Source organism: Dermacentor variabilis, chromosome 1 (genome assembly GCF_050947875.1).
Source record: "Dermacentor variabilis isolate Ectoservices chromosome 1, ASM5094787v1, whole genome shotgun sequence".
NCBI lineage: Eukaryota > Metazoa > Arthropoda > Arachnida > Ixodida > Ixodidae > Dermacentor > Dermacentor variabilis.
Window position 1 is genome coordinate 84,811,258 of NC_134568.1, and position 15,172 is coordinate 84,826,429.

Here is a 15,172-nt window from a genome sequence, read left to right on the forward strand (position 1 = left end):
GAACAATTTCGAAGCAGACGGATTCCGCCATGCCATAGCCACAGAAACTCTGAAGGCCAGCGCTCAGAAATCAAAAGTATGTAATTCACTCTCAAATTAGCGTTTACTAGAATATTATTTTTATTATTATGTAAAAATTTATGAAATAGTATTATAATTATTATTTAAACGCTATAAAGTTGACTATATGGATTTTCACTCTTGGAACCAGCGCTCGTTATCGCTGCTATCATGGCGCTAGCCGTTGGGCTAGGATGGCTAAATTCTCGTACTACCGATTGAGGGGCGATCGAAAGTTTATAATAAGCAGATTCACTAACACCATTGCTGGTGCAAGTCTCAAGCTGCATAAAAAATGGGTTCAAGAATACGGTAAGAACGCAATTGTTTTCTTTAATTGTTTGCCGACGTGCGGAGGAGTGGCTGTGAACGATGATGCCTCCCCATCGTAGCTTCTGTTTGTTTATTTCTACGTCATGTCACCCCAATTAATGTATCAAATCGCGTGCATTCGCATGCTGCTATTCAAATTAGCCATTGCTAATTGTGAGCGCATAAATTTAAGATGTGACTCGTTGCCGTTGTTGTTCTCCAGCTGTTTATGTATGTCACAGCCGTTTGATAATTCACGTCTTAAATTTTTGTGCTGATCGGCACGTATGAATCAGTGTACCAGATTTCTGTTCTGTCTCGGAACATCGTTTAAATGGTATTGTATCGCGTGGTTGGCGCATGTAGGCGTGATACGGCGATCTAGTTAGGTGACACTTAACTGATCCACGACCCTCGATACCCACGCAGGGACTCGCCGTCGAAAATAATTGAATGCTTCTGCGAAGTTGTTATACCGAGGAATGGCAACGAAAGTAAGTGGTTCATTTTCTTGCCGATATCTTCTTTGTTGTTGCACGACTCTCTTCTTGGTAGAATTTATTGTGCGCCTGGTTTATTTTATCTCTGGATGAAATGACCTCGAGCCGGCTCAAAACGCTACTACATGCGAAAGTGTCACTTTCTGCCGCTATGCATTAGCTAATGTGTATTCCTTCAGTTATTAGCGGCTCCTACGCAGCTGTGTTTTGTTTTATGATTTTAATATTCGCTTAGCGAAACGATCATTGAAACTGGCCTTAACTATGTTGATTCCTGTTGTGATGAACATACGCCGGAGATTGTAGCGGTGGCCTGTTAAAATTCAGCTCTGCTACAACAGTGTTTATGTCACAACAGTTTTATGAGTGTTCATTTGTGTGAGGGGGTATGTTTTAACAGCTTCAAGAAATGCATAATTGGCAAAATGTGATTTATACAGATGTTAAAACTGACCGGTTAAATTCTGGGTTAATTGCACCTAGTGGCTTCTGTTTAGGCCGATGTGAGTTGTAAATTGCGTAGCTGTGAAATTTATACTGGCTTATGTGCTGTGGGTGAACGGTAGACCTTCAGGTGGTAAAATTTAATCCTGAGCCCTCCACTATGAAATCTCTCACTGGCTCTGTGTTGCTTTGCATGTTAAATGCATTCATCACCATGAGTTATAATTAGTTCGTGTAATGAGGATAAAGCATACATTTGTTAGCTTAACCAGCTTCATAATAGCAGCTGCTTTGTATTTATGAACTATGCTTGCTTTTCAAGGCAGTAACCTGTTAGTTATGGCACTCGGCAAATACACTGGATTACAATTTTACTAACATTGGTGGGTAAATGAATAATGAGGACAACAAATGTATGTCAAGCAAAATATGCCATAACCAGCTATTGCCAAGCCAAAGTTAGCTTGTCTTTAATTATTTTATACTACTTTTGTGTCATTGGTACTAGCAAGTACTATGTTCTGGTTATCAAGTAGAATTGCTCAGAAATGTAAGTTTGTCTTTGACTTGCAATTGTTGCAGTAGTTGAGTGATAAATAGGTACTTCATCTTATTTAGGAGGTTATTCAACCGCATTGGATAGAGTGTGTTATGACCGAAGGCGTCGTGAAAATACACCTGCCATTTGCAGCTTCTGTTTTGTCATTGGTGACAGCCTTCTAAGAATCTTTTTGCTGACAAATTTCAAACATTGCAGGTGCATGGATTGTGCAGAAATTTCCGGATTCTTATAACAATGAAGTAAGTGTCTGAATCTCTTGTGTAGCTTGACCAGCTTGTGTCAGACCTGTTTGCCTGTATTGGAAGAAATTGTTTTGCACTTATTTCAGGAGGTGTTAAAATCTGTACCAGAGTTTGCCTACCCTTGTGAATTTACCAGGTAAGTGATGTTGTGAATAATGTGAAGTGAAACTTCTAACTCTGCACTCGCAAGCTAGCATTATTGTGACATGTAGTAGTGTGCTTGCTTTTTGAAAGCGTTGTACAAGTCACTGGGTAGTCCTGATGTAAGGATATACAAATTAAATATTAAATATAAGGTTTCTTTAGGGTTAGATTTGTATATCAATATTGTGAGATCTTAAGTGTACCCGCCTTGGTAGCCCAGTGCCCATGACGTTGCATTGCTGAGCTCGAGGTCGTGGGCTCGATTTTGGCCGCGGAAGCCGGATTTCGAATGAGGGAAAATGCAAAAATGCTCATGTACTTAGAATTAGGTGCACGTTAAAGAACCCCACGTTGTCAAAATTAGTCTGGAGTCTGCCATTACGGCATGTATAATCGGATCATAATTTTGACATGTAGAAGCCCAGAATTTAATGAATGAATCAATTTAAAAGTGTGCAAACTTTTTCTATGTTGATAATAGGTGCAATGTAAGAGAAAAAACTGGGGCTTGTGTGCTTGCATCAAAAGAACAATCGGTCATGGCACTCTGTGGTGCATTTTTGGGACTTCTGTGGTCACCAGGATGCTGAACTATGCAAAGGCTTGCTTCTGGCTGCTGCCATTACTTATTTTGCTCTATACCTCAGAAAGAGTTAGAGATGGACCAGTAGCCACTGAGAAAAATAAAAGAAAACCTGTTACCCTTGGTCTCTGAAGCAGAACTGAAGAAAAACAGGTTGAATATTGTAGTTTTGAATTCAAGCAGTTTCAGGGCATAGGCAGTAAAACAAAAGAGAGAGAGAGAAAGAGACTCTTTACCAATTTTCATCAGTGTAGTTAGATAGTGACTTCATTTCGAGCAGCACTAAAATAATGACCTTTTATTCTTGAACTGCTGTTTAAAAAAAGGTCCACATACAACTCATAGCTGCTTGGAGGTGGCAGTAGTTAAATTGCACTTGCATTTCTTGGTGCCTTCTGGTGGCTAACTTGGGGAACCTGTCCCGAAGCCCTGTGTGGCATAATATAATTCCTGTTAGAAATGCCCACATATTGTTGATGTGTAGCTACATACTGTTGTTTTCTTATGAAGAACCTACCTGGATTTAGTAACACTGAATCACTTTTATGGCGTTTTCTGTATGTAACTACACAGCCCCTGAGATTCTGCAGTAATGTCATGTATTACTGGACAATATTGCTTGTCCCGTCGCATTTATGTGAATTTATTATATCTTCATCTTGGTACAGTGTATAAGTATGCACAGTGCTCTGTTATGTGAAGACTAGGGATGTAAGGCACACTTTCATCTAGTGCTTCTCTTCCTTTTGGGCCTTCATAGCCTGCAAGCTGCATTAGCATCCTCGGTGTATATTTTGGCAGGGGCGTGGTTCTATGGGCACACTTCTGCTTTTTCACATATACACAGTGGGTTTTCTCAGGTGTTTAATAATGAATGCATTTGGACATGGCCTTCCTGTTTTCAACACCTTTCTATAAAAACCCAGCTGCTTCAAGACCACTTTTGTTTCTTTCTTGAGCCATTATACTAATGAGTCATTGCGTCATGTTCATGCGCACATCTTGTGTAATTTCTCTACCTTAGATGTTGTGAGGTGCTACAAGTAGCTAAGTAAAGAAATGAGTTTGAAATGACTAGTGAATATTTAATGACAAAAAAAAAAAAAAGAATTGGGTGTAAAAGCACAAGCTGTTAGCTGGAATAATCATAATCACTTGTTGTACTTCTGGAATTTTAAACCCAAGTTATAAATAGTTTCCATGCTATAGGTAATGAATATACTGTTTGTACAATTCTTGTTTCCACATTAATATAAAAGATCCCCATGTCATCAATTTACATTATTGCTTCTAAATGGGTGCTCTGCAGCTTCTATTAGTCTTTTGTGTGTGTGTGTGTGTGTTTGATTCAGCATTGTGACAATTTAATAATAAAAGGCATGACAGGAACGACTCTTTGTCCATCTCTAGTTTGCATGTGATAGCCAATATCAGGAAGTGGCACAGTAGGGAGCACTGGCGCTTGCAATGGCCAGACAGGCAAAGACACTAGCCTGAGAAGCTGCTCCCTAGTTGATATAAAAGTTGCATTCCATAAGGGAAAAGGTTGCTTTTACTAGTCTGGTATATATTGTGGAATTTATGTGGTTCTCACATTAAAACTCTGACGAGCATCAACTGGCTGTGGCCACACACATTTTAGTGCCTCTGTATGACTGGACTTGCATCACTGTTCTCAAAATAGGAAAAATAGTTTGTGCATTCGAGTTGCTGCAACAGAGTGCAGGCTAACAACTGTGTTGTTTCAGATCTAGAAAGTTTACATGATGACTTTTGAACAGCAAGATCTAAGAATAATGAATGGCTGACTAGTAGGTAAAATCTCTCGCCAGTCACGGTGGCTTAGTGGCTATGGTAGTGCGCTGCTAAGCACGAGGTGATGGGATCAAATTCTGGCTGTGATGGCCGCATTTCGATGGGGTCAAAATGTGACAAAATTTCTTCTCAGTTATTGTAACTGACAGTAATTCTTTTTTATTAGATAGTTTCGGGAATCCTCATGTCTTCTAGTCGTAATAATTTCTTGTGATGCATTGGGCATTTGACAAAGTTCAGCGAAGGTGTTAACAGTGACAGAGAAAGTGGCTTGTAGGCAACCTATTTAGTCAGTTTGCATGCTTGGAAACCTTGAGAAACCTGGTCGTCTGACACATGTGGAATTTGCCATGGACTCGCTAAAGAGGTTGTCCTCAAGCTGCCCAGTCTTCTGTCGTCGATTACAGCTGCAGTCCACCCATTAACTGCTGCTACAAAAAGGTGTCAAGGGGCAAGATATGAGTTATAATGCTTCTCCAGCCCATTGCAGAGGGGACGTGCATTAGTGCACAGACAGTAATTAACAAAAAGAAGCTTCTATTTCCACCCCAATAAATTTGTCAATTATTCTATGTTTATTTTTTTTTTTCGTTCATGGGTAACATATCTAAAGAATACATTGTTGCGCCAAAAGAAGGAAAATAAAGACTTGGGAAGGAAGAGTAGGAAACGACAGATTGAGCACTGACAGAAAGCGATGAACCTAGACTGACACACTGATTGCACAATAAGATTCAAATGGTTGATGTAACTTGAAGTAGACATGGTAGAAAAGGGGCCCACTGTACTAGAAATGTAGTTGAGTACAGTGGGCCCCTTTTCTACCATGTCTACTTCAAGTTACATCAACCATTTGAGTCTTATTATCAGTGTGTCTGTCTAGGTTCATCGCTTTCTGTCAGCGCTCAATCTGTCGTTTCGTACTCTTCCTTCCCAAGTCTTTATTTTCCTTAATTTGGTGCAACAATGTATTCTTTAGATCCCAACCAACTCGCCCAGCAACAAGATGGGTAACATAGCTGCGTTCTATGCATAAACTGCTAAAATAAGCAGCTGTGAGTTGGAGTTCTGACTTGGCACTGCATCCTGCCCTGTTGCCCCTTAAACATTTTTTAAATTAGTGTATAGTAGACATTATTTAGACTTTACTCGTTCAAGCTTCACCAAGTCATATACAAAATTAGTTTGCCTAACACCATGCATAACACTGGGCACCATGCCTGTTAGGCATGGTGCCCAGGACTTTCACACATGCTCAAATCAAACATGGGGTCTACTTAAGTAATGTTAAATTAATGAGCATAACAGGGGTTTGAGCCCATCAATACCCCTTTTGCTCATTGCATAATGAAAATCTTGACCCTAGCAGTCTTGATGTGTTAATGTGGTATAAGAAGGTTTGTGGGTACATCTGAGATCACATACTGCATGATATCTGCAGTTTAATTGGTGGGTGTCCTGCATCTGCCACTATAGCCACAAATATGAAGTTTATTGTAAATTTACCTCACGCCTGTAACTTATACAGTTCAATGAAAAAGGAATTTTTTTTGTCCATTGCTTTCCTTGGCTTCATTGTCTATTGGCTTCCTGTACTGATATAAAATTGTGTGTTTTATCTCACTTAATTTTTAGCAACATCAACAGCAGAGAAGTACAGGCAACTGAAAACATTTTCTTTTTCGCTTCGGTTAGCTTCATGACTTCTCTATGGATGTCTTATTTTTTAACTTAACCTCCATGTGATCAGAAAGCAGATGTGCCATTTGTGCACAACCAGTAAGTTTTTTTTTGTATCTGCTTTTCTGATTGCTAGGAGCCACATAACATTGTGCTTGTTCAGGGGCAGTACAAACCTGTGATATAAGTGGCTAAATTTCCTTGGCCTTTTATTTTTCTGTCACTATTGTGCCAGCAACTGCATCAGCTGTAAACATGACAATGTGCTCTTTTTGTTTCTTTTTTCTGAGAAGATTACTGGCATGTCTCCAGAATAGCAGCAGTGAGTTTTGTTTTAAACGTCAAACTGCTAATGAGATAGAGCTATTGCACCCCCCCCCCTTTTTTTTTTGCTCTTATTTTATCATGACTATATTCATTGCTTATATTCTAGTGATAGTCTATGCTGATTATCTGGTGCCTGTGTTTCATATTTCATGACACAGTAAATTGATATCACAAAGTAGCTGCTGTTCTCCTTGTTGCCATGCTAGTTAGAATAGAGAAGCTGTGGGTGCTTTAGGGGGAGCAGGGTACTGAAAATCAGAAAAACGGTATCTCTTGCTGTTTGCCTTTCTTTTTTGTCAACTCTTTCTTGTAAACTTCACATGCTGCATCATATCAGATGGCAAACAGAAAAAAACAAGACCTTACTGGCTGATTACTTTTCTGTACAAGATTACTTTATAGCTTCTTAGAGCTTGTCCAGAGTGATATGTACTGGTCTCTTTGACACATCTTTGCCATCCTACCACCGTTTCGACAACTTCAAGTACACTGCCAGAGACTCGAAACATGCCATGAGATTTGCTAGCCCCCAGGCTGCTAACCTCCCCTTATAACCAGTGAAATAATGGGAAGCATAAAAGCTCTTCATTGTTTTCTTATTACTGCATATTCGAGTACTCTGGAAACATGTCATTCCGTATTCTCTCAGGATTCATGTGCTGAAGTTGAAATGAACACCCATGGCTAGACCAGCGTTGGAAATTTTTATTGTGAGCACATCGATTTTCGGTGGGGTTCATGTCTTTTATTCCGTAGTAACATGGACTCAGTGGGAAATTAGACAAAATTATATTAAATGTACATTAGGGCAAGAATTTTGTACCTCGACTCTGTGTATGATATGACATATGCCTTAATGTTAGCAAAACAAAATGTAAAATACAGGTTCAGTTCCCATCCGTGACAGCCGCATTTCGATGGGGGCTAAGTACAGAATGTGTAGTTGGATTTAGATGCACATTAAGGGACCCCATATGTTCAAAACTGATCAGGGGCCCCTCCACTTCGGTGTCACCATAGCCCCAGTGTTGCCTTGTGAAATTAAGCCCTGTGAGTCAATCAATCAGTCAAAATGTAACTGACAGTTTTTAACTAGTTATTCACTAGTTGGTGTAAATTGTTGTCTACTTTCTTTTCTTTTTTTTTTTTTTGCTTAAGAGAGGCTAAATGTTTCTGCGTAGAGCTGCAACAGTGCAATTGGCCGAGCAGTAGTAATATAAATTCTTTCCCTGAAAATAAAAAAAAAATATTATAGCTCAGGAACTACAACTAGAAAAGTGTGGTTTATTATGAATATGTACACTGGAAAAATGTTTTGAAATTATGAGAAAATAATTGTATCTTTAGTAGATCTTCAAGCTGTTAAACAATCTGAATACACATAGTTGATATGTTTTAAACTGTAGTCACATGCTTTTCATTATTTCTAGTACTGCAGTGCAGCACTTCAGCTTTGTGTTGACGAGCATTGACAGCAAATGGACGTTCGGCTATTGTCGTCATGCTCCCAACTCTCAAACCTGCTTTGTGCTTCTAAGGTGAGCTGCATCATGGTGGCTATAATGTGCACGCAGTGTGCGTAGATCATTTTGTTAAAACTTCAAGCTGTGAGAAGCTGCATTATTGTTGGAAGGTAAACAATGTATGGGGGGTGTGCTGGCCCAGTATCATTAAAAAAAAATACTAAAACAGCTTACCAGCCACAGTTTGTAAAGGGCAAGTAAACTGTTTTAATAATTTTTCTAAATTATATAAAGAAACATGCCTTTGTTCTTTATAACTATGTCACAAAAGCAACAGCACCAACTAGCCCAACTCTCTTATTGAGAATGTGCTTAATTGTTTCTTAGGCATGTTGGACTTGTATGTCATGTGTTCCTAATTATTTTCGCCTAATGTAGAATACCTAAGGCACAATAATAATTGATAGCATTTATTTCATCCCCATGCATCAGATGCAAGCTCTTTAAGCTGGATTCACACAATGGACCAAATTCTGTGGATAAGCATGACTTGGCTCAACAGCAACGAATTGTGCCTCCAACAGCGACGAATTGCGCCTCCAGCAGCTTATTGGCTTCGTCCATGTGTGCGGTGTGATTGGGCGGCGTTGAGCCGTGTAATGCTCATCCGTGGAATTTATTCCATCATGTGTCCAGCTTTATATGGCAGATTTAAAGTGCACATTATGAATATTAGTGCTGCTGCGTTATCAGTTGCTGGGATATCAGTAAGTTTTAGCAGTTCCCTGTGGGTCAACTATAACAAGCTCTTTCGATTGCTTTTGAAAGGTGTCATTATTTGTATACATGTCCTTTTGTATTCGTTAACATTTTATCAGTGTCTCACTTCTCAGCCTCTACTTGAAGTGCTAAAATCATTTTCAAAGTATTCACAATCAAAGTGAGAATAAAGGGACCCAGCAACACTTTTTGACTATATAGTAAACAACGCTGCACAGTTGCTAACCAATACTGTCATAAGCACCTAGTCTAATATTATTCCTGTACTAGCAGCAGGGAGTTTTCAGTTACATTCAATAAACCTCCTGATCTTGTTTTAAACTTCCTGAAATCGCCACCACTTTTCGTATGTATTCCAACACACAGATAAGCGTGATGGCTATTGGCCAGATTTGTGTAGGTGTTATGTCTAAGCAGTGCCTCTGGCAGAAGCAGAAGTGCAGAAATATCACTGACAGGGTGGCGCTGTCATTTGGTTGGAGATGGCGATACCATTGGGCCAATTCTATAGTCTCCAAGACCAGGAGGCACATGTCAATGTCATACTGATACGAAAGCTTGGCACAATGATGGGTGAATCATGACAAGCATAATTCTGCTTGTATGTGGTGGCATAGCTTCAAGCGCAGTTTAAATTATGAAAAACAAGACAAGGCCATGTGGTTGTGGCAGTATTAGATTGCTAATAACTTTATTCATACAGGGTGCGTTCAGAAGCTCTTTGTCAAAAAAAGTTTAGCAAGGGGATGGCTTTTGACACCAGTTAAATTTTGAATCTTTCATAAAAGCTGCTGCGGACCCCTTAAAGAAGATCATGGAATTAAGATGCGGTTCCTAGCTCTTGGTTATGCCTCACACCTTCTTTCTCTCTATTTTTCACTTGATCATTTTGATTTTCCTTCTAGCTACTTGCCCTGGCATGAAACATTCTACAAAGTGCTCAACCAGATCGCAGAACTAGCCAACAAAGAAGATGTAAGCAAAGATTTTTCTTTTGCTTTACTAACGTTGTAATACTACTATGTAGATTTCCCACATGTTTTACTTGTGACAGTCATCATACCGCATTCCTTTGCAGTCTAGTCTGATGGGTCACTTCTTGGAATCTCTCTATAACACATCGGTTCCCGAACCTGGGTTTCAGCTAAAGGTTGTGTACGACACGGATAAAAATGTAAGTGTATTTTTTTCTTGCTAATTTTTTTCCCCAGCATGCAAACCAAAAGGACACAGTTCTTTATATGCCACATTATGAAAACTTGTGATAATAAAGGGATTACATGTGGGGCTTTATGTGGTGCTTAGTGCCATCTGTACGACTTGAAGAAAATATTCAATTTTTTCATCACTCCTCTTACTATACAGTGTACGAACTAACAAATTTCTTTAAATTAGTGTTTAGACACAAGAAAGGCACATTAACAATTGCCCATAGGTTAACATGTTGAGATGTAGACTGCATTTACTGAAACCTTCAAGGTTTGTTTGTAGTGTGCATGTTTTGGTGTACTGTGGCACCATGGAGCCAAGCACGTGGGGCTTCAAAACACCATTGCCCAGTGGTATCTGACATAGAGGAAAAGGAAAACCTTGTGGTTGAGCTGATGTTGAGTGTGTTAGGTATTTGAGGCTCATCAACAAAGGCAACACTCCATCTTGGCCTCTGCGTCTCATAGATGGCATACGAGATTGATCCACCCTTGGGGAAATTGGTCACTTGTCTTTTTCTATGACTTAAGTCTGCCTTTTTTTTCTCCCTTTCCTAAATCTATTCTGTTATTCTATTCTCTTTTCTTCCTACTTTCCATTAGGTGAGGGTGATGAATTACTATTTGCTCATTGCTCAGGGTTTTATTGACTTTGTGCTACAGCATGTCTTATCACATTATCTTGTTAGTTTTGGACATTAGCAGCTAATGGAGGGGGGGGGGGGCTATTGCTGAAAACAAATGCAGAGACATGAATAAATCTCTGCTCTCTATCCTTCAAAATACTTGTGTATGCGAACAAGGTCACTTACACACAAAAAATTATTTGCGCACGCCACTCAATGACTTTAACATGCTCCTTGTTGCAAGTGATGTCACCTGCACTGACCCAGGATATCTTGCCATTTGCGGCAGCTAGAGTGCTAGATTACTGTGTTAATTCTTCATTGATGAGTGTTGCCTACAGGCAACATACCAGAAAAAAAATTTCTTACTTAATATCGGTATTTAGTACAAAGTTTCTGGCTGAATGTCTTCAGCCAGCGCTTAATGACAGGCAGAAAGTGTCATTTGTTGGTATAGAGCAGGAACGTAGGAAGAGGAAGAAGTTTGGCACTCAACTTGCTTTCTTTCGAAAGCGCAGTCAGAGGACACAGACCGATGCATGATTTCCGGCTGCAGTGGTGTCACACACTTGATGTAAAGCAAATAAAATGTACACCCATGGTTCAAATATGGTGAGAGCTGTCTATACTAATTCCAAACAAAGCCATAGGGGGCCTCAGGTGAAGCCCACTTCCAGTTGTCTGCCTGGAGTTTCCCTCCAAATTGTTGAAAAAGTTTCTGCAAAATATTTTTGTTGTTGTTAATTATGCTTATTCTCCGTGTTTTGTGCATTTAGATAGAAAATAAAGACTTTTCTTTCGGGTATGTGCCATCACTAAATGGTTAATAGGGTAGCTATAAGGCAAAGAAAGTAAACATGGGGAACTTCGTATTAAAGGTGCAATTGCAGCTGAGGAACTTGCATACTTCAGAAAAAGCCTGCATGCAACTAATTTCGGCAGTCTTTTTTTTTCTTACATAGTAGTCCTAAATGTGTGGTTGCAGCCATTGCATGAAAAACTTATGTATATAAAAATAAATGTTTTTAAGAGTATTGCAAAGGTGCATATACTATGTGCTGTTGTTTTAATCATAACTATGATGCTTGTTTTCACACCAAGTGAAGTGTTTGTGTGATTATAGGTAAGAGTCCATATAAGTGGCTTCCCTTGTAACATACTGTTCACTCTGACAAAGGCCATGCCATGGCTGAAATTTTAGTAAAGATGCTTTTCCTTCATGTGCCAATTATTTCCTTCTGCTACACTAAAACTGTATCCAGAGAATTTTTTCCCTCTATAATATGTGTGTGTGTGTGTGTGTGTGTGTGTGTGTGTGTGTGTGTGTGTGTGTGTGTGTGTGTGTGTGTGTGTGTACACACACACACACACACACACACACACACACATACATAAGAAGCCAACAAACACTGACACCAAGGACAACATAGGGGAAATTACTTGTGCTTAATAAATGAAATAAAGAAACGATAAATTAATGGAAAGGAAATTGGATGAAAAAACAACTTGCTGCAGGTAGAGACCAAACCCACAGCCTTCGCATGCGAAGGTTGTAGGAAGGGTTGGGCACAGCAGTGATGCAGGTCAGTGCCTGCCGAGATAGATGAACAAAGTCAGCGCAACAGAGCTGGATCGATACGGTGTCGGTAAGGTCGGTAACATCAAGGAAATCAAGTTTGACTACACCAGTCGAGTAGTCAATCATAGCTGAGTGGGCAGATAAAAAATCAAGGCCAAGAATCACATTGGAGGGCAATGGTCAAGCACATGGAACAATAGAGATGTGTGGCGACCAGCGACGCTTACATGAGCGGCACACATTCCCGGCACAGTGGGAGTTCCCCCATCAGCGCGGGACTGATGAGCCGAATGAGTGCCTTTCCATGACGGTGTAGTGGCGGTGTTGGGAAGCCGCACAAACTGTCCGGCAATGCGGTGGCTGTTTGCGTCTTTGAAACGTCTGCACTCACGGATAATTTCGTCTACAACGCGGGACTCGGCAGGAGTGAGAACTTTCTTGAGCCACTTCCAGAGATCAGCGCTTATGACCGAGATGTGTGCGCCGGTGTCGATCAGGGCAGTGATAGGTAGGGCATCAACTTCCACGCCGATCAGGTTCTGATTTGGCCGCAAGGTAAGGAGATGATTTGCATGTCGAGAGTCCAATGCAGCGTCACCTCCGGGAGCTGCATCCGTCAGTTTTCCAGGGTTGAGTGTACAGAACGGTGAGGCGATGAAAAACGACTGGGCAGGGGCGAGCGGGACCGACGATCGTGCGGCGGTAGTGAACGGCTCGAGCGTCTGATGGACGCAGAAAGGCCGCAGTTATGGTATGTCTGGTCATTTGGCGCATGAAATGGCTGGTGCTGGTTGTCATTGTGGCGGTAGTAGAACGGGGAGTGTGAAAACGGGGGCTGACGAAAACGGCAATAGCGAGAAATGTGCCCCATGCCGCTACGATGGAAGCATATGGGCTTGTTGTCTGGTGTTCGCCATTGGGCCGGATCTCGATAGCGTCGAAACGTCGGTGGAGGTCGATGAAGAGGCGCAGGGCTAACTGGAGGGCTTGTTATGGAGCACACGGGTTGAATTCCTGCGTTGGCCAGTTCTTCGTGCACAACTGCAAGGATGAGGGAGATCGTCGATTGCATGTCCTCAGAAGGGCACGCGAAATAAGATGGCGACTCAGCTTCAATTTCGCGCCGCACATTTCGGACGACGCTATCTGTAGTGGACAATTGAGGAGCCGAATGAGTGTCTTTGCACAATGACGTAGCGGCAGTGTTGGGAAGCTGCACGAACTGTCCGGTAATGCGGTGGCTGTTTGAGTCTTCGAAACATCTGCACTCACAGATAATTTCATCTACTGTCGAGCAGTCTTCAAAAACGAGCAAGTTAAATGCATCATCGGTGATGCCTTTCAGAATGTCCCTCACTTCGTCAGCCTCGGGCATACTGGCATCGATGCGGCGGCAACGAGCTAGGACATCAAGGATATATGCAACGTGTGACTGGGTAGCTGTCTGAGCCCGACAGGATAGGTCTTTCGCAGTGGCGCACTTGCGACCAGCAAGCTTGCCCAAGAGGTCGCGAAGTTTTTGCTTGCATACGTCCCAGCTGGTCAACTCTTCTTCGTGTGTGTCATGCCAGGTGCGTGCTGGTCCCTGGAGGTAGAAGAGAAAATTTGGCAGGGTCCCATCGGTTGTGTGCAGCGATGCGTTCGTATGTGCCAAGCTATTCTTTGTTGTCGAATTTGTCGGTGCCGTTACCAGAGAAGGTGCCGGGGTCGCGGATGCTGACGGCCTGGGTGCGCCGGGTGCGGATGCCATGCTTAACCAGCGGCCTGGTCGTCTGTCAGCATGGTAGGACGGTTGAGGACAAGCCTGCTGTGGAGTTCCGTCTTGTGCAATACCCCGCACCTCTACCAAAAATGAAACAGGCAGAGATTTAAGGCTAAATGGACCGTGTTTACTCTGCAGTAGATATGGCCGGTACAACCAGTATGGTGGAATATTTGGTTAGCCCCACTACGTTGTCTCTTTTGTCTTGTTAATGATTGTCGTCTTTGTCCCTCTCGAGGCACCGTGACAATATATATATATATATATATATGCACCAAGAAAAGTAGAAAAGCATGCTATATGTGCCTTGGCAACAGGATTATAGTCCATAAAAACGTTTCTTGCTTCCATAAATGCTAGTAATAGAATCTGCTTTACCTGTAGCAGTGGTCGTATGCCTTTCTGTAGTGTGTAACAAAAGAAATAATTTCAGCCATTTCAGTGTGCCTGTTCAGATCATACAAAGTTGCCAAGCATTCCTGAAAATGTGAGTATTTGCTATTCAAGCTTTTCCTACTAATGTTTGGAGTTTTCACTTAGGTATCTAATCAAATGATTTGTTTGAAAGTTAATGAGATACAAATAACTGCAATTTATTTTGCAGTTGAAGGTTCATTTGCAGAAGAATTAGCCTGGGGCTTAGTAATAAATTTCGTGAAATAATCTTCACTCATGGCAATCCTGTTGTGCAGCTTTGGCAGACGTCCTCTTTTTAATGCTTGTAGTATTTGATTTGTGAAGGCTTTTTTTCTTCTTTTGTTCGGAGGAGTTGCTGCAAAACTAAAAATATGAACAAAAAGGGGCATGAAATAAACACTGAAGGCTTCTTTCTTAGATGTGGCTGTTCAGGCTATTTAGTGTTATTCTTACATAAATTTTTCTTATCTGAGAATTTTCTCTTTGAAGTAAGCCTTGCATTGTCTCATTTCAGAGAAATCTGACGGAATACTTCAACGCAGTTGATGCAACAAATATGATTGTGTTGTTTGCAAGGTGTGTTATTTTTTATCATGTGTATCTATCTACAAGTTTTCATCATTTCTCCATTCCACCATACCTCAGTCCTTCCCTAGTTTTGGTGACAC

General features: G+C 41.0%; 1 protein-coding gene across 3 annotated transcripts in view; it reads left to right on the plus strand.

Moving 5' to 3' along the window:
- The first annotated feature begins 227 nt into the window (after positions 1–227).
- The window catches only part of LOC142580107 (DENN domain-containing protein 1A-like), a 124,302-nt gene continuing 109,357 nt past the window's right edge, over positions 228–15,172 (plus strand). For 2 of the 3 annotated variants that reach the window (XM_075690911.1, XM_075690921.1), the window contains exons 1-9: positions 228–372; positions 802–866; positions 2,074–2,117; positions 2,207–2,256; positions 8,100–8,207; positions 9,818–9,887; positions 9,991–10,086; positions 14,521–14,574; positions 15,019–15,080. In XM_075690911.1, the coding sequence (XP_075547026.1) occupies positions 356–372; positions 802–866; positions 2,074–2,117; positions 2,207–2,256; positions 8,100–8,207; positions 9,818–9,887; positions 9,991–10,086; positions 14,521–14,574; positions 15,019–15,080 (566 nt within the window). In that variant the 5' untranslated portion in view covers positions 228–355. The remainder of the gene's footprint in view (positions 373–801; positions 867–2,073; positions 2,118–2,206; positions 2,257–8,099; positions 8,208–9,817; positions 9,888–9,990; positions 10,087–14,520; positions 14,575–15,018; positions 15,081–15,172) is intronic. The other variant, XM_075690928.1, reaches the window with a different exon arrangement.